This window comes from Carettochelys insculpta, chromosome 27, assembly GCF_033958435.1.
Source record: "Carettochelys insculpta isolate YL-2023 chromosome 27, ASM3395843v1, whole genome shotgun sequence".
Lineage (NCBI taxonomy): Eukaryota > Metazoa > Chordata > Testudines > Carettochelyidae > Carettochelys > Carettochelys insculpta.
This window is the reverse complement of record NC_134163.1, coordinates 11,953,090-11,972,849: the sequence shown is the minus strand read 5'-3', so window position 1 is coordinate 11,972,849 and position 19,760 is coordinate 11,953,090. Positions and strand designations below refer to the sequence as shown.

The 19,760-nt window shown below is 52.3% G+C and overlaps 1 protein-coding gene across 6 annotated transcripts in view; it reads right to left on the bottom strand.

The window, feature by feature from the left end:
* Positions 1 to 160: 160 nt before the first annotated feature.
* The window catches only part of PALM (paralemmin), a 67,069-nt gene continuing 47,469 nt past the window's right edge, over positions 161 to 19,760 (bottom strand). For 4 of the 6 annotated variants that reach the window (XM_074978550.1, XM_074978551.1, XM_074978554.1 and 1 more), the window contains 2 exons: positions 13,798 to 13,929; positions 161 to 8,727 (listed from right to left, as the gene is read on the bottom strand). In XM_074978550.1, coding sequence (XP_074834651.1) covers positions 8,123 to 8,727; positions 13,798 to 13,929 — 737 coding nt within the window. In that variant the 3' untranslated portion in view covers positions 161 to 8,122. The remainder of the gene's footprint in view (positions 8,728 to 13,797; positions 13,930 to 19,760) is intronic. The other 2 variants (XM_074978552.1, XM_074978553.1) reach the window with 1 other exon arrangement.

Here is a 19,760-nt window from a genome sequence, read left to right as displayed (position 1 = left end):
CGCCTGTGTGCCTCCCAGCCTCTGATGCAAATCCAGAGCTTTCATGCTCAGGTGCTTTCATGCAAGGACCAGGGAGGCAGAGAGTCAAGACGCTGTGAAGCAGAACCGGGCGGATGCCCCCCTCTCTTTGCAGGGAGTGGCCCCAAGCAGAGGCCAGAGGTTGATTAGTCACACAGTTTATTGGCTGAGTTCAGATGTCTTACAAACAATTGGGGCTGTAACTTCAAACTGCTCATCACAATTAGAAAAGCACAGGAGCGTGGGAAGTGCACTTCAGCCGAGTCACGCAGCTGGGATGGGGGGACTCACAGAGGGACTGCCACGTATGTACACTGGGAGGGGCCCAGGCAGATGTTGGGTGGGGGGAAGAGGCAGTAGGAGGAGGCCACACGCCAGCTGTGGGGTCTCCTGCTCAGATCACACTTTCTTCCCCTACCTGCTAAGTCACACCTACCTGGAGCTGGTGGAGGAATTAAGGGCCTGGTCCTGAGTCCATTAACAGCAGCAGTGAAAAGCTCATCAGACTCAGGCTCCTCAGTGGCCAGGCTGGTGCCTGGTTTAAGACAGACTCGGGTCCAAAGCTAAGCAGAGTGGGTGGAACCTAGAGGAGGGTTGCCCCATATTTTAACTCCTTGTATGACCCATGTGTGGGCTGGCCCAGAACCACCCCAGGACTGGTCTTAGACAGGCATTGTGGAGCCTAAGGAGCCAGGTCCCAGCACGGCAGGTGTCATGCAATGGGCTGAATCTCAACAGCCACCTGCCATGGAGGAGAGGACACAGCCTGGCCCCACCTCAGGTTGGGACAGGGCCAAGGAACAGACTGTGGTATGACAACGGGCACCTGGCAGGGTCACTCTTTGTAACCCTGGGTCACCCCCCCCCCCCACCTCAACCTGAGAGGCTCACAGCCAGCGAGCCACACCGAGCCTCCCACAATGGCACTCCTACCCACGCGCTGGTTCAGAGACATGGTTACAGAGCAGGCCCCGGGGTCCTTCCCCTTGTTCTTCAGCTAAGACCTCCCCCAGGTAGACACAGACCGGTGGTTAAGTGAAATAAAGGGAGTGGGAGCGCCAGCTCTGTACAAAGCTCTGCCAGCGTCCACCCTAGCCAAACCCAGTGCTGAGGAGCTGGGTGCTTTTTTCAGGAGCCAGGATGGGAATCTTGTCTACACCCCGATCCGAGTGGAGAAGCAGCTGCGTTGCTGCGGCGGTCAAAGGCTAAGGGTCAGGGACTGATCTCCAAGAGGAAAACAACAGAGAAGAAGCCGTGCTAGTCTATAGACTATCAAAACAAGAAGCAGTCAAGTAGCACTTTAAAGACTAGCAAAATAGTTTCTTAGGTGAGCTTTTGTGGGACAGACCCAGCTATTTTGCTAGTCTTTAAAGTGCTACTTGGCTGCTTTTTGTTTTCAAGAGGAAAACGTCAGCCCTCCTGCTGCCCTGGAGAAATGCTTTTTGGAGCCCAAAAAGAACAGGTTGGCCTAGTGGGAAAAACATCCCGGTGACTCTCTACATCTCCAGAGCCAGTGCTAAGAAAGTCTTATAGTGGGAATGTGAGGAGACAGGCCATTTAACTGGGCGCAAAAAAGCAAAGGAGCCCTGGTCTGGCAAAGAACATGCTCAGAGTTACCCACGTGGCTAAGTGCTTTTCTAGACCACTGCCTAAAAGAGGCAATAACCATTTGCTCATGAAATCATAGACTGCTAGAGCTGGAAGGGACCTCAGGAGGTCATCAAGTCCAGTCCCCTGCCCTCAAGGCAGGACCAAGCACCATCTAGACCAGCCTTGATAGATGTCTATCTAACCTGCTCTTAAATCTCTCCAGTGAGATATTAAATAGCTCAATTGTTCCTTGTCCTATCATCAGAGGCCAAGAAGAATAATTTTTCTCCCTCCTCCTTGTAGGTACAGGTTGAACCTCTCTCATCCAGCACCCTTGGGACCAGACTGGTGCCAAACAAGAGAATTGCCATACTACAGGAGGTCGATATTGTCTAGCAGCATTATCAACCCTTCCACGGCTGACTGGGCTCTGAGAAGACATTGAGGGGTAAATTACAGCTAAACAACAGCACAGAACATTGAGAGCCAGGCCTGGTGGCTGGAAACAAACTTTATGGGACTTGCCCACAACCATGATAAGTGGTCATGCAGCTGACCAAAATCATGCCGGATTCCGGATGTTGCCAGACAAGAGAGTGCCGGAACAGAGCAGTTCAACCTGTCCTTGTAAAAATGTCTTTCCCGTCGATTGAGGCTTCATTTCGCAGCACGTCAGAGTTCGTGCGCGCGCACACACTCGTGGGGACCTATTTTTTAAACCTCTTGGTTTCTGTCTGGGGGCCAACTTCACTTCTGCCACCCGTGGGGCCCCTCTCAGAGTCGGCAGAACTAAGGAGAAGGATGGGCCTGGCCACGGCACTAACTGAACGAGGACAAACACGAGGATGGGAGCCACCGACACACGTTGAAAGGGTGTGAGAAGCACAGCTGGGGGCAGAGGGGAGCAGCCAGGGGGCGACACCGAGCACGTGAACTGTTCAAGCGGCACAGCAGGGGGGACACTCTCACCGCGAACGCTACACCATTTGCGGGAATGGGGAGGAGAGGGGAGGCCGTTATGTGCAGTCAGGGGGCCTGATCTTTGGTTAATCCTCGGGATATCAGATTAGGGTAAAATTTCCCCCTCTGCAGAGAGGCAGCCAGGAGCCTCAGCACCAGCCTATTGGGCACGTGCTGTTGATTTTGCCCAGTAGTAAGTGTCACATAACAGAAAAGCCAGGGAGACTTCCCCCTTCAAGACCGGCATGCCTTGGTGAGACCAGCTTCCAGGGATTACGTGTGAGAAGCGGGCGAAAACCAACATTGCATAGCGCCACCTCCCCACGTTTCTACCACGTCCTCGGCACCTGGAACCCTCTTTTCTGCATCCTGGAGGGTGTGAAGATGTTGGTGTTGGCACTGATCCACCACCATGGGGCTGGACCCACACTCGTGTAAACTGGCATAACGCCATTGACGTCCCATTTACACCAGGTGAGGAGTTGGGCCCATAGTGTCTAGGACCAGGTGAATATTTTCAACTAGTAAAAAGTATTGATGAACTCACAGGGCCAGAGCCTCAGCAGGTGTAAATGCCCTGGAGTCAGTGGAGCCAGGCTGGTTGACACAAGATGGGGATCTGGCCCAGTAACTCCAAGGCAAGGAGCGGAGTCAGCCCAGCTGGGGATCTGGCCCCAAAGTGACCTGGAGGGAGTTTGAAGTGATTTCCATGAACGCACCCAAAAGCTTTTGTTTTCCGTTTGTCTGGCAAGCTCACGTCTCATAGAACACACCTCGAGAGGTAGCTACACACACACCTCAGAGAGCTGGAAGGGACCTTGGGAGGTCATCAGTTCCAGTCCCCTGCCCTCATGGCAGAACCAAGAACCATCTATATCGGCCCTGTTAGATATTTATCCAACCTGCTCTTAAATATCCCCAGTGATGAAGATTCTACAACCACCCCAGGCAATTTATTCCAGTGCTTAACCACCCTGACAGTTAGGAAGTTTTTCCTAATGTCCAACCTAAACCTCCCTTGCTGCAGTTTAAGCCCATTGCTTCTTGTCCTATCAGCAGAGGCCAAGGAGAATAATTTTTCTCCCTCCTCCTTGAAACACCCTTTTATGTACAGAAAGCTGCGCTCCTGTCCCCTCTCAGCCTGTTCTTTTCCAAACTAAACAAACCCAATCCTTTTAATCTTCTCTCACAGGTCATATTTTCTAGACCTTTAATCATTGCAGTTGCTCTTCTCTGGGCCTTTTGCAGTTTCTCCACATCTTTCCTGCAATGTGGTGCCCAGAACTGGACGCAATACTCCAGTGCAGAATAGGGTGGAAGAATTACTTCCTCCTGTTAATGCCTCCCAAACGTGTGCTTGTCATCATCATCATCAATAACCATGGGCTCAGCGTCCGTTGGTGTCTGATGCCTCTCTCACTATTTCCTTCCATCTTTCCCTATCCAGTGCAGAGTGGCTTAGTTTCTGCAGACTAGCTCTGCACAAATCTACTACATCATCTATCCATTCTCTGTGCGGTCTGCCTCTCCTATCTGAACCATCCATTATGCCGAATACTAGGGTCCTGATTTTTCATTCATCACGCTTGTGCAAGAAGCTTTTCCCATGGCCACATCCTCACCCCTCTTCCTTCAGCCCACGCATAACAATTTGAACCCCCCAGCTGGAGAGAAGAAATGACATAGGTTCAGACCCACAACCTGCTGCCCCAGTGAATGCCAAGTTCCTGGAGCGAGGGGTTTGCCAACATCTCACTGTTTGGCAGCTTTTGTCCATCAAACACTCTGGAGGAATGAGCGAATTTGTAACAATCGCCAAAGACTGTCTGAGGAGTGGGAAAAAGGACTAAAGTCACATCGATAAATGATTCGCTGCAGATAAACGACCCAGCTCTAACTGCATCCTGGACTCTGCCATCCCAAACCAAGCATTAACTGAGCACGACTCGTTTCTTGCTATGGAAACTCTGCTACCACTAGCCCTCGAGTACATCCTCTTTTGACCCCCTCCCAGCAAAGGATACTCGAGACCCACACAGGGTAGCTTGGTCCATCTAGCCTAGGGGTGGGCAATAATTTTTGATGGGGGGCCACTCCATGACTTTGGTAAGTGCTCAAGGGATGTGCTTTTCCATGGAGGGGTGTGGGGTCTGGGATGCAGGTTGGGTGCAGAAAGGAGCTCAGGGTAGGGCACTGGGGTGCAGGAGAAGGTAGAAGGTCAGAGAGGGAGTTTGGGTGAAGGAGGGGTTGTGACCAGGGACAAGGCATTGGGATGCAGGGTGTGGGAAGGAGTGTGGGTGCAGGGGAGGATTCTGACCTTGGGGAAGGAATGCAGGAGCAGGTGCAGAGTCTGAGAGGGAGTTGGGGCAAGAGGGGGCAGAGTATGGGGGTGCTGACCCAGAGAAGAAGATTGAGGTGCAGGGTCCCAGAGGGGGGTCTGGCTTGGAGGAGGAGTGTAGAAGAAGGTGCAGGGTCTGGGAGAGAGTTGGGATGCAGAGCCAGAAGCAAGCTCCAGCCAGGATGCTGGATTAATGGCTTGTTGGGCCAGATTTGGCCCATGGGCCTTATCTTGCCCACCCCCGGTCAGGCCCTAACACGCTTCCCCATAATCTCACCACTAGTTCTGAGCCGGCTGGCCCATTGCTTTGTTCTGCTGGGTGGGGTTTATCCTCTTCTCCCATCGCCTGCTCTGCCATGAGGGGCCCTCATCCGAGTGGGCCACCCCAGGGCAGTGCGCCAACAAGCTGCCCTGGAGGCCGTGCAGAATCCTTGCAAATCTGGCCGTTCCGGAGCAGATCTGCCTCCTGGGCCAAGCTGTGCTGCAGAGACTGGGGTAGCTCCTCAGCTGGGATCCCTCCACTGAAGCCTCTGGCAATTTCCACCCGCTGGGGTCTGGCCTGCAGGTTCCCTAGACATGAGCAGGGGAGCACACGTCTTACCTCACCCCTTCCGCAGATCTCCGCTGCAGGGAGTCGCTGCTAGGAAAAGCCATTACGGATCAGGGGAGGGGAATCTGGAGGTGTTCCCGAGAACAGACAGCAGCCTGGATAGGAACCACAAGCTCCCTGGAGGTGGCTGGCGCCCAGTGGACAGCTACAGATGCCAACCAGGAGCAGCAAAATAATGAAAGAGCCACTCCCACACAGCTCCTGCTCCCAGTCGAACAAACCTTGGTGCTCACTGGGCTGCTTCAAAAACCAGGCACCTCCTGGAGCATGACAGAGCTAAGGAATACAGATATTTGGAGGGGAAGAACCTCTGTGAGCGCCCTCCCAGAACCTGCCCCCCTGTAGTCAGTGTGTAGCCAGGAGCAGAATCCAGCTCCAGCTCGTTACCCAGAGGAAGGGCAGAACTCTGCTCCCAGGCCACAGCTGGTGTCCCATTAATGCCAGCAAGCCTGCATAGGTCTCAAAGAGGCCAGGACTGGGGCCCGGTTTAGGGGCATCACCAAGCAATTGTGGCAGCTGCCAAACTTGGCCCCTTTCAAAGGCAGTTTGGAGTGAGGACATGCCCAGGAGACTGGAAGGCTCAGACTTTGTCCAGGGAAGCATGTTGTGCCCTTGACTAGGAAAGTGAGAGTCAGGCAGCTGTTGGTGCTGAGTGGGAGAGGTTCTGACAGGGGCATGAGGGCCCTGCCCATGGTTAACTAGAACTCCACAGCTGAGTGACCACAGGCGCGTTCAGAACAACCCTACAGAACGGTCAAAGAGGAGTCCCTTCTGCTGACCACAACTTTCTCCAATTCACCCACCCTCCAGAGCTGGGAGCATCTCCGGTCAATGGCTCAGTGGCCACTGTCCTTAGCGGTGTGGCATCTATACAGGAAAAGTTAATGCGAGGGCAGACACAGTCAGTGGGCTTCTGACCACCTCGCCCCCTCGTGGCCTTGTCCTTCCAGCAGAGAAAAGCCAGCTCAGGAACAAAGGAGCAGCTCATCTGGAGAAACCAAAGGAGGACCTCACAGCGTGGGGATGTGGGAGTGATTGGCCCTGGTACCAGCTTTTCAAGCCAAGTACCTTAAGGCTTGGGGCCAACACTCAGAGTTCCAGCCGGAGAAGCTCCTTCAGAGAAGGAGTAACTCTGGAATGACTGTTTCTGCTGCCTGGAAATCCAGCAGGGACTTGTTTATTTTTTTTTTTACACTGCTACATTTTTCTGGAGCTGTGCGTTGCCCTTGGTACTCCATGAGTGATCAACTGTAGGTGTTGAAACAACAGGTCCATCTCATGGACCATGCCCACCAATCTTGGTATCACAAGCAGCTTGCAGAGGTCTCAGCTCCAGGGCTTGCCCTTTTCCTTTTGTTGCAGAAATAGTCCATCTCGCAGCTGGTTTGACGGCTCAGGTCAGTGCTTAAAAACTTGAAGCAGCAGGAGCAGGCCAAACGGAAGTTCAGCACAGCAGCGTATAGGCCAGCCGAAAATTATGCCTCCAACTTTCCATAGAGCTGTGGTTTAGGGAGACTGGGGTGCTACAAATGTGACTTGCTGGCAGGGTTCTCTCAAATATTTTTTCCATCCATAGGCAGAATACATTTTGTTATGTGCACCAAGGCACGTGTGGATGCGCACCACCCATAGAAACACATGCTGCCAGCTGTGGACGCTCTGCAGATCAGCTGGGCGGCACCTGACTCTCTCCTGGACGGCCGCCCAAGCACTCAGCTTACAGGGAACTTTGCTTGTTGGGTTTCCCCAGACCTCTCATTGGAACGAACCAAGAGTACAGGTGATCATCAAGCTGTAGTAGACACGTGGCTCGGCCAACCAGACTATGGCCTCATCAAGACGACACCGGAGCTTCTGTCTTGTTGGAGCCATTAGCCAGTGTGTTTCTAAATCCTGGTCCATTGCCACCAAGTTGTGTGGAGGCAGTGCCAGGACCTGGGTGGCCTCCCTCCTTCCCCTTCCATAAGGCAGGAAAGAAACACAGAGTCCCAACAACAGACAGTTCGTGAAGAACCATCTAAGAGGTTTCTGAGTCCTACAACTTTCTCCAGAGCGCCCCCCTCGCCCCCACCGGCAAGATCATCTCCAGCATCCTTCGGGTAACAGAGGAATGGGTGTTCTTTAACCAAGGGCAAAGCCAATCCCAGCTTGTTCGGTAAAATAAAACCAGACTGAGAAAAAAAAAAACGCGGGAATTCTGTAGGCCGGAGGGTCCCAGACGCCATCGCTGGGGGCCAGAGGATCTCTGAGTGATCCCACCATAGCATGGAGTAGCAGGGGGAGAGATGAAGATGGGGTATTTGTGTAAAGAAGCCTGTATACTTAATATAATATCTGGTGCCGGTTGCATATTGCCTGGAGGCAGACGACAGGCGAGCGATGCCGCGGCAGAGAGGGGGGTGCTGCCTATTATACGCTTTACAAACCCGGCCTTTGCTCTCCCCAGTCTCTGAAGAAAAAGAAGTTGTGTCCGGAAAGTAAATAAAACACGGTGTCCTGCGGAGTGTGTAGAACTGGTAACTAAGAGGAAGGGGGGAACAGGAGGAGGGGGCCAGTCTTTTTTGGGCTGTACAACGAGGGGATGGCAGAAGGAGCCGGCGGAGGTTTCACATCACCGTGCAGCATTTGCAACGGTGTTTCTTCATGTCTAGGTCCTGGTCGGCTCCCTTGGGCTCTGTGTCGTTGGCCTCCGGCTTTTCCCCAGTCTGGCTGTCTTCCTTCTGTGGTAGAGCAGCGACCGGCTCCACGGTGCTGCCGTTGGGGGGGGCGTGATCCTTGCCTGTGCCGTCGGCTGCCGTTGGCTTGTGCTCGGCGTCTTCGATCACCACCAGCTCGGCCTTGATGGTGCCCCCCAGGCCCAGCACCTTTTTGGTCTCGTTCTCGTCCTCCACGTTCTGGTAGCCCATGAAGATCATGGTAACTGGCTGCTCTTGGCTGGGCTCTGCCCCTTCGCCGGAGGCCAGGATTTTTGGGCTCTCCACAGGCTTGGCTTGTACCCCAGTGATCTCCTTTCGGGGTGTGGCCTTCTGGCTGGGCAGGTTGCTCTCGGGACCCCCTTGCTTGGCCTCTTCACGTGCCTTGGAGTCCCTGTCGGAGACCTTGCTCAGGGTCACCTCATCGGCCTTGTGGATCAGCTCGTCCACCTCCGATGAGCTGAGAGGATGGACCCCGTTCTCCATAGCTCCATCCTCCACATGGACTGCATGCACCACTGCGGGAGAGACAGAGAAGACAGTGAGGGCTCAGAGGAAGGCAAAGGGGGCATGTGCCAGATGGGGCGAGCAAGGGGTGGGGGGGCAGGATGTGGGACAGGCTGAGATGAAGGTGTGGAACAAAGTCAGGGTTGGGGGCTCAGATCGGAGAAGGCAGGAACCAATGGAGAGAATCACACATCTTTCAGCTGGATCCACCTTGGGTTAGGATCTGCCCCACACCCAGAACTCCCCTTGGGTCAGGCAGCTTTTGAGCCCCAGACGTGCACCAGACGGTAGCGTCCCCAAGCCGAAACAATGGTTGCCACTAGCAGACTGGCACAGTGAATTAATCCTTAGGCAGTCCATAGCAAAACCCTATCTACAGTCAGGTGAAGAGAACCAATTGCTCCTGGGGCAATTCTGGGGATGGATCACACTAGGTACCCTCAAAGGAAAAAACCCTTTAAATAGGAGACCAGTCCTAGAACTGGTCAGCTGGAACAGCCGGGAGATTATACGTCCCCAGGCATAATCTATTTCATCGCCTGTACTGGGAGGAGGGAAATCCGTAAGAAACAACAAGCAGTTCTGTGGGGCACCTTAGAGACCAACCAAATTTATTAGGTCAACAAATAAGCGAATAAATTTGTTGCTTTCATAGGCAAACCCCACTTCATCAGGTGGGTTGGGGTGGAAGTTGCAGACACCTGAGTATATATAGCAGGAAAAAAGATCAAATTCCCTGAAGGTTTCCTCTATTTTTATCCATCCGTGGACAGAATAAATTTTGTTATATTCACGAAGGCATATACGTATGTGCACCACCAGTAGAAGCATATGCCTGGCGGTGGGTGCTGTGCTAATCAGCTGGGCAGCAACTGAATCTCTCCTGCTTCCCTTCCTTTGATGCTCGTAATCATGTCAGGCAGGATTCTTAATACCCCCCATCCCTCTGCCACCTACTTTGGTCTTATGCACTTGATTTGTCAGTTTTTATTGCAATTATTTGTGGTCCTCTGTACTTACAAATGTCAGTCTGTATTGGAAAGGAGATTGATCTGAAGAAGTGGGTCTGTCCCACCAAAGCTCATCACCGAATTAAATCATTTTGCTAGTCTTTAAAGTGCTACATTTTTCTGTTGCTTTGTTTTGTTGGCGTACAGACTAACACGGTTATGTTTCACTGAAGAGGAATTTTCACAGCAGTTTGGAAAGAGAGGCTGCTGAACTCTCTTTTAGATTCAAATTCGACACATTAACACATGATTTGAACCGGGATGGGAATTTTCAAGCTCATTAGAGGGGCTCTTTTGCATACTTGGCTTTATCTAATTCTTGACCCCCACCCCCACCTCTTCTGCCCCTCTGCTCTCTGATTTGCTCACCATGATTATATTTTTCTGATTTGTCAACCTTGATTACTACGTTTGGTTCTCTGTGGCTTAAAGAGCGAGTCTGTTCTGGTCTGGCGATGATCTGAAGAAGTGGGTCTGTCCCATGAAAGCTCATCACCTAAAAAATTATTTTGTTAGTCTTTAAAGTGCTACTGGACTGCTTTTTTGTTTTGATAGTATACGGCTATCTCTCTGTTACTAGGCTACCTCTCTGTTACTATTTCAGAATAGGTTTTGCCTATTCCAGTGCGTTCCTGTCGTGTAGACACATGGCTCTGGAGCAGCTTATTTTGGAATATTAAACACTGGAATAAACTATTCTGGAATAACTTTGCTGCATAGCCATTTCCCAAGGGGCCACAGGACAGCTTGTTGTTTCTGAAGTGACCCACTAACACGGCCACCCCTCTCCCTACCCCTGGGATAAGGACAGGCAGCCACTAGATGGCTCTAATGCTCCATTCGAAGGCAGTTTGCTCTGATTTCCCCGTGGTGGTGATCACATGTTATCACTAGCTCTGCTGTTAGTTATTTGGTTAGCTTGGTGCATGGTGTTCCAGTAGCCCAGGGTGTGTGCTGTCAGCCGACTGCCATCCTTAGTAGCTGCAAGGCAATAAAACAGTGCCACGTACACACAGTTCATGGGCTAGGCTGGAAGAGAACCCCATGCTCAGAGCAAAAATTAGCACCCTACATAGCCGGGGAGCCTGAAGCTCTGAGCCTGCATCCCCTGGAGATGCTTTTCCACAGCAGAACACACACCTAGAGCCCAGCGTTCGGCGTAGCACTGGGGACCGTGTCAGTCACCAGCGGAGCAGCGAAGGTCACGGAACACCCTGGCTCAGAGCCATTCGAGGGGGGAGGGGCTGAAAATGGGGTTGCTTTGGCCCATTGTTTGCAACCTGAGCCCCCAAACCTGCCGAATGGAGAGAAGCAACTTCCAAAGGCGCCTTTGCTTGCTTCAGCACCTCTGACTCCCCACCTGGCTACACGCAACACCACAGCTGCACGTGACCTGAAGAGTCTGAACTCATCTGGATCCCATCCATCGCTTCTGCCAAGCCGGGGCATTGGTCCCAGCCGTCTGTGCAGTAGGTTGTTCCTCTGGGAGGGGGGGTGGAGAGGAAGCCGCAGCAAACCATTAAGGAGGAGTGCAGATAGCTCGCACCACCTCATCCTCGGCCAGGCCCGTTTTGAAAGCCACACACCCACAGCGACTGCTCAAAGGCCCCGAAAGCAGCTACCGGGGACCAGCGGCCCAGCACAAAAGCCAAAAGACAGCTGTAGTCAGTGAGGCGCTTAACAGGACAGCAGGGTAACCCACATCCCAAAGCATTTTAGGAAGCCTGGCCTTATCATGCCCTAGTTCACACTCTAGGGAAACTGAGGCATGAGACTGGGAAATCACCTTGCCCAAGGTCACTCAAATTATGTAGCAGAGCCAGGGACTGAACTGGACCAGAGTCCAGCTTCGAAGCATGAAAGAGCTTACCCAGGAGAGAGAATGAGAGAAATGCAGGGCTGGAAGGGACCTCAGGAGGTCATCAGATCCAGTCCCCTGCAGTGAAGCAAGACCAAGTAAAACTAGTCCATCCCTGACAGGTATTTGTCCAACCTGTTCTTAAAAACCTCCAATGATGGGAATTTCACAGCCTCTCCCACAAGGCTGTTCCAGACCTTAACCAGTCAGAGTTCAAAACCTTTTCCTAATATCGAACCAAAATCTACAGCTGAAGAGTAAGCCCTGGTCTTCTTGTTCTACCTTCAGCAGACATGCAGAATAGCTAATCCCCACTTTCTGTACACCAGCCCTTTCCGTCTTTGAACACTATTATCAGACCCCCCCTCTGCTGTTTTTTCTCAAGACTAAGCCCACCGAGTTTTTTTTAACCCTTCCCCACAGAACAGGTTTTCTGAACTTTTCATCATTTCTGATTTCATCGTCAATCTGTCCAGATCTTTCCTAACGTGGGGTGCCCAGAATAGGACAGAATTCCAAACAGAGCCTCACCAGTTCCAGGTAGACCAGAACAATCATCCTCTGTGTGCTACAGGACGCTCCCGTTAACGCACCCCAGAATGAGATGAGCCTTCTTCTCAGCTGCATCACACTGCTGATTCAGATTCAATTTGTGATTCGCTATAACCCTCAGCTCCCTTTCAGCACTACCACTGCCTAGCTACTCCCCCTTCTGTAGCTGTGCGTTGGATTTTTAAAGTGAAGCTGTTCACACTTTGTCTTTACTGAATTTCATCCTGTTGACTTCAAAGCAAATTTCCTATTTGCCCAGGTGTCTTTCAATTCTAATTCTGTCCTCCAGAGTGCTTGCAACCCCTCCCACAAGGTCATCTGCAAATTTTATGCACATACTCTCCACTTTATTATCATAGAATCAAAGAATCCTAGGGCTGAAAGGGACCTCAGGAGGTCATCTAGTCCAGCCCCCTGCCCAAAGCAGGATCAACCCCCACTAGATCATCCCAGCCAGGACTTGCCCAAGCCAGGACTTGAAAACCTTTAAAGATGGAGATTCCACCACCTCTCTTGGTAACACATTCCAGTGCTTCACCATCCTCCTGGGGAAATACTTTTTCCTAGTAGCCGAACTACACCTCCCGCTCTGTTACTTGAGACCGTTGCTCTTTGTTCTGACATCAATCACTACTGAGAACAGCCTCTTGACCTTCTCTTTAGAACCCCCTTTCAGGAAGTCAAGGGCTGCTATCAAATTGTCCCTCGCTCTTCTGCAAAGTAAATGAGCCCGAATCCCTCAGCCTCTCCTCCTAGGTCATGTGCTCCAGCCCTTTAATCATTTTCGTTGCCCTCCACCGGACCCCCTCCAATGCATCCCCAGCCTTTCTGTACGGGGGGGGGGGCCCAGAACTGGACGCAATACTCCAGATGTGGCCTCACCAGTGCTGAGTAGAGGGGAATAACAACTCCTCTAGATCTGCTGGAAATGCTTCTCCGAATGCACCCCAATATGCCATTAGCCTTCTTGGCTACAAGGGCACCCTGCCGACTCCTATCCAGCCTCTCATCCGCTGTAATCCCCAGCTGCCCTTCCCCAGGTCCAAGCTGTTAACAAAAATACTGTGCAGTGACTGGATCCCGCATTGGATATATCCTCCCAGTCTGACAGCAAACCATGGATCACTACTCACCAAGTAAAGGCTTTCTAGCAACAGTGCGGCTACCTTGGTTTGGCTTGATTTGTTCTTGACAACTCCATGCTGGCTATTCCTTAGACCAGTGGTAACGTGGCACAATTCAGTGAGAAACCATTCCACGGCACACCCACTCTTTTCAGCTGAATTGATTGCTCATAAACATCACTTTGCCTTACATATCGCACGGGCGACTGTCTTACCAGAGAGATGTGCAACACAGCTGTGTGTACAACAAGCTAAGCCAGGCTGAGATGGGTTAATGTGGAATCTACCCGTCGGGTGGCGGTCAGAGCACCCTGGATATTGGGCAGGAAGCCGGGGGTGGGGACTGTTCACTGCTACCTGTCAGGAGCTGATGCCAACAATCCATTGCGTCCGCGGCAGAGGCCCGTCTGCCAGTCACCGGGAAAGCTGGAGAGCGGTGGACAGTGATCTGTCACTGTCCCCCGCAGTGGTGCTCCTACAGACACCGTCTCCCTTCACCTCTCTCTCTGCTTCCAGGATGCCAGGGAGGGCCCGTACCTTTCATCTCATCCTCGTACACCTTGACTCCCTGCAGGCAATGATTCTTGGGGAGCAGGGTGGTGCTGGATAGGACTTTGGTTTCTCCCGTGACTTTGTCCTTCTCCACTGTGATCTCCACTGAGTACATGGCTGGGATACAAACAGGACAGTGAAAGTTAAACCACCCCTGGCTCCCCTCCCGCTCCGTGACCAGGCTCCAGAAGCAGGCAGCTAGCGTGGGGAAGAAGGGGGTGCAAGAGGCAGAGGAGCAAGTGAGCTTGGAGCCGTTAGGTGGGGAGAGGCAGTGTGCGTTCCAGCGAGGGGGGTGCAGCAGGCAGCCCCTATGTCCCAGGCGCAGCCTTCCCAGCAGCAGGATGTACATTACCTTCCAGCTCCTCCGGGCCCAGGGCCGGCTCAGTGCCGCTCTCAGCTCTCTTACCTCTCGGGCTGTCGAGTTTCCCTCCTTGGCAGCTGCTGCAGAAGGAGAACTGCTTCCCTTGTTCTCTACGTGTTTGGTGACCTGAGGGAAGGGTCTTGCTCACCTCCAGGGTTCCCTCTCATTTTTTTCCATTTGTGGGCAGAATAAGTTTTGTTACATGCGCCAAGGCATGCGGGGAGGTGCACCACCCATAGAAACACAAGCTGCTGGCTGTAAGCACTCCGCTAATCAGCTGGGAAGCACCTGAATCTCTCCTGGGTGGCTGCTTCTGCAGGAGCAGAGTCCACCAGGGACTCTGTGCAGGCATCTGACTCTCGGTCTGGTTTTAAACATATAGTACAGACCCCAACTTTCCAATTCAGCTGCAGGAAGAAGAACCTGTGCTCTGATTCTCTCCAATGGATGCAGATGGCAGAACTGAATCTAGGATTTGTTTCCATCCATCCAATGCACAGCTATGAATCAAAGACATGCGAGGCTCAGCTTCTCCAGTACAGGCTGAACTTCCCTAAATCCAGAACTCTCTCATCGGCAACATCCGTAAACTGGCATGACGTCAGTTAGCCGGAAGACCATTGATCACGGCTGGGGCCAAGTTTCCTGTGGTCCCATAAAGTTTGTTTCCAGCCACCGGGCCTGGCTCTCAGTGTTCTGGGCTGTACTTGAGCTGTAATTTACCCCTCAATGTCTTCTCACAGCCCAGTCAGCAGTGGAAGCACTGGGGATGCTGCTGGAGAATATTGACCATCTGTGGTCCAGCATGTTCTCTGGTTCAAGGTCCAGAGGGTACCGGACGAGAGAGGTTTAGCCTGTAACAGTTCATCCCAGGAGCCCAACTGCCCTCTGTCTTCTGCTGCATCACTGCACTTGCAGTGGCGGGCAAAGTGGGTGTGAAATGGCCCCGTCAGCTGGAATTCCCCGCTCCTGTGGCTGCTATGGGTGCAGGTGCCCCTGGCAAGACACGATGGAGAATCAGGCCCTGGGCCAGATTCTCAGGTGGCGTGGCTCTGCCAGCGTCTGGGTAGGGCTTCTTCGAGGTGGTCAGGCTTTGGGCTCTTTGACAGCTGGAGGTCTCTGTTTCTGAGGGTACCTCATACCCAGCCCTAGACAGTTACACCCGGACGATGTAGCCTGGGCAGGCTCTTTGTCTTGGTAACTCCCCGATGGCACCGTGGAGTCAGACGCAGCTGAAGCTTGTGTAACCCACGCACCTCCTGGAGGTGGGTCACTGTCCCCCAGCATGGCACCTAGTCCCCTTACAGCGAGAAAGACTGAGTTTCCTCTATAGCCTTAGCCAAGAGTCAGCTGGCTCAAGCGCTCGGGCAGGGGTCAGCAACCTTTCCCAGGCGGCAGGGGGGGCGAAATTTGACCTTTTGACCTCTATGGACGGTCCAAGTGCTGGTGATACTTTTTCAAGTCACTGATAGTCCGACTTACAATGGCTCTATAATAAATAAAGGCAGAGGCCGAGCTTTCCCATGTAGGTGCTGGTTGGCGGCATTAGCTGGTCTGTTGTTAATCCACAGGTGGCCTGGCTTGGAGCAAGCTCCCAGCTGCACGGGGGGAGGAGGGGCGGGGCTGAGCTCCCGCCTCACGTGCTGATGAAAATTGTCTCACGTGCCGCTCTGGGCACCCCTGTCAGGGGTTGCTGACCCCTTGTAGTGTCTCCTGCACTCAGCTTCCATGGTCCCAGGTTCAAGCCCCAGGGGTGGTTACACTTCACCCATACTCACCTGGCTAAAGCAAATCATTCCCAACAGAAGGCAGCTTCCCTGCAGTCTCACAGCCACACGGCTTTCATGCAACCTTGCTAAGCCCCACTGTGCTCCGCCTGCAAACGCCTGCTCTCCAGCTGACCGGCTGCACAAACCTACAGAGCTCCCTCTTGCTAAGCGCTCCCAGCTGAGCTGCGCCAGCTTGCAAGCAGCCTTTAGGTTAGCCAGCGGGTGTTATTGAAGCAACAAGGCTGTGGTGCTGCACTGGGGTGTGCGATTAGAGGAGCCATGCTGTGATACGTGTCCTTCCCAACCAGCCAAGAAGCCACGAAAGAGCAGGAGGCAAATAACTCAAGAAATCAACCCAAAGCAAAGGAAGGTGGTTTCGATCGACAGGCGACCCAGCCGAGTACAGCTGCAGCAGGGTTTCAGCTAAAAGGCAAGTGAAAGGGGAAGGCCAGAAACACTGTCTATGATGATATAAATAATGTTTCTTCCAGGGGCTTGGAAACCAATTGAAACGTATGGCTCACACTTGAGATTCAAGGGGGTTACATGTACCATAGCCAGGGTTCCCGCTAATTTTTTCCCATGCATGTGCAGAATAAATTTCATTCTGTGCACCCAGGCATGTGCGGATGTGCACCACCCATAGAAACACAGGCTGCTGGCTGTGGATGAGCTGCTAATCATCTGGGCTGCCCCTGGGCAGCTGCCCAAGTGATGAGCGTACAGGGAACATTGATCAAAACGATAGTGCAGATAATGAGTAACTCCACTTTGGATCTGGGGATGTCGCTTGCATTGTTCGTGGCGTTCGCTCAGCCTTAGTGTGGGTCTAGAACTTAAGGTATAGAGTATACACACAACCATACGCCACGCAACTGCAGCAAAGCCAGGCTGGGGATGGCCCAGTAGAGCTGCTGCTCACGCCCTCCAGACACAGTTAAATAGCCACCTCAACCTGATCAGGGCTGAGAATGGAAATTACACCAAGGCTTTTGGAGCTACAGCCGAGCAAGCTCAGCAGAAGCCTGGGGGTGACTTGTCCTCTGTCCACCACATGGGCAGGCCTCTGTCCACCTGCCTCTCAGAGATACAAACTGGCTGAAGTTCTGAGTTCCAGCTTCCCTGTGATGGTGGAGACATATACTGGAAGCTTGAGTCAATCATGCATGGAAGATGCTGTGGAAAGGACGACAAATAGTTCGTACAGGTGGGCTCAAAGTCTGGATTCACAGCCAGGTCTCAGCCTGGGTGACTAATCAACTTTTCAGTTTTGCAGTTGTTCTCAGTGACTCTCCTCCAATTAGTCCTAGATTCCAAGATTGCCAGGCCAGGAGGGAGAATGGAGGTATGTAGGCTGATGTCCCATGGAGCACAGGCCAGAGAACCACCGTGGGACTTTCAGGAAAGCTTGATGTAACAATTGCTCCACAATGAAATGAAAAATGTTCTGGTTTTCCTGAGGCAACAGAAAAACCAAAACCATTCCATTTCAGACTGACGTGAAACACTTCCAGTCAACCCCGTACAAGGGCTTTTTGTTTTGCTTTGTGTTTTTGGAAAAGTTTTTCGTTTTTGTTTTCATTTTCCTTAAGGAAAATTCTGAAAGACAACGGCGTTCGGAAATGAAAACGGAAGCATTTTGGTATTTTCAGTTTCTTTTGAAAGAGGAAAGGAGGGGAGGGGAGAGAGCAAAGCTATTCAGGTGAAAAATTTAACTCAGCTCTATCCAGAGCCAGTGGTCCCAAAGGGCCTTGGATCTGAGCCAACCCCTAATTACTGTTAAACAAAACCTGGTGAGCAGCATTGTTTGTTGTAACTTTAGTACTGTACAGGCAACAGGTAGACTGGGACAACCCCTTTCCTCTGTCCCATAAGGGTGGTTGACATTTTTGGCTCTCATTTTTTTTTTTTTTTGGAAAAATCAGCATTTTTGAAAATGGAAATTTTTTCCAGAAAAGCTGTGGACATGCTCAAATCTCTCTGTCTTGCACAGCATTTTCCGGGATGTTTCCAATTGATCTTTTTAAGGGAAATCAATATCTGCATTTTTCATTTATCCAACACCCGCTATTCAGTTAAAAAAAAAAAAGCCACCAAGGCCAAGAGTTTTTGGTAAACAAAATATTTTGGTAAACGTTTTACATCATTATGGGGAAACAGCACCGCAGGTTTTTGTGGGGAACTGTTCTTTCACAAGCCCTGCAAAATGGAAACTTGGAATTTTCCGTGTGTGAGTTTTGTTTCCCAGGACAACTTTTTTCCCAAGGGAGCATCCCAGATCCACCTGTGCTGGAGAACAGAACAAGGCCACTGGCTCAGCCCCTCCTGCCTGTTGTGAAGCCAAACTCCTGCTGATTTCTATGAAAGTGCAGTGCCTCCATGCCTTGGTGGGTCTGGGCCAGTGTTCCCTCTAATTTCTTCTGACAAAGGGCAGAATAAATGTTGTTCTGTGCACCAAGGCATGTGCAGATGTGCACCACCCATAGAAACGCACGCTGCTGGCGCTTTGCTAATCAGCTGGGCGGCACCTGGATTTCTTTTGCACTCAGCTTACAGGCAACATGGGTCTGGGCCATGGGTTCGTTACAGTCAAATCCACCTGGGGAGCTCAAGGTGTCAATACAGCACGGCTTGGAATAGCCTTTGGTTGGCTTTATAAGGGTGGAACTGGCTGGGCTGGGGCTCAGCCTGCCTTCCACCCGGTGTAACCACCCTGCCCCCAGGTGTCAGAAAAGGGGTGGAGTCATGTGACTCAGAACCAGCTGGGCTGGAGAGCAGAGTGGAAGCCTGGGTACAGTGGGTGGCAGTCTGGGGAGAGGCCCCAAGGCACAGGAGCATGGGATGAGCTGTCAGGCAGGGGGTCTTGGGGAATGCAGCCTCAAGAGCCAGCGAAGGAGGCAGCAGTGGGGGAAGCTGTGGGAGCAGGGGAACTCCCAGGCAGCAGACAGAGCCTTCCAGGGAGCAGGAGCCTTCTTGACATGGGACCCCAGATAGGGGGAGCCCTGATAAAAAGTTACGGACCTGGAGGGAGGGGAAACTGAGGCAGAAGCCGGCCTGGTGAAGCCTTGCTACAGTGGGTTTTGAGGAGGACCGTCCTTAGAGACAAACGCTCCATTCAGGCTACAGTCCGGCAAGGTGCTGAGCAGGGCTCATGTGTGCTACTGGGAAATGAGGAGGCAGTTTGCCAGACCTTGTCTGCCCTTCCCTCAACCTTGCACAGCTCTACAGCAACGCTCCCTCTCATTTTGTCTATTTATGTGCAGATTAAATTTTGTTACATGCACTGGGGCAGGTTCTGATATGCACCACCCACAACAGCACACACTGCCGGCTGTGGGCACACTGGCCATCAGCTGGGCAGCCCCTGAATCTCTGCTGGGCAGCTGCCCAAGTGCTCAGCTTACAGGGAACCCTGGTGTGCAGGTCCATTATGTTGTCCACTCCCCCTCCCAGAATGACAATCACAGATAATGTTCTAGATGCTGACACAGTTTTGCCCTCCCTCCCCTGTCGCTGCCCCGGCTCTCCTGAATTCTTCCCTCCCTTTGTTGACTCCAAAGGGAGCCGGCACACCGTGGCCAGGGCCCATGATCCCCTAGTCTATAGCCGTGGAAAGACAAAGGCACAAGATGCAATGGGGGGAGGCAGGGGGTCATCACAGACTTTTCCCTGCCGGACTGGATACAAGAGGCTGTGTTGACAATGACACCAGAGCTTGGATGAAACTCAAGGGGTCAGAACACGAGGGTCTGAACTGAAAGATGCTGCCAGCCAGCTGGCTTTGCTCGGGAGGCGTGCCAGGAGGCGATAGCCATGTT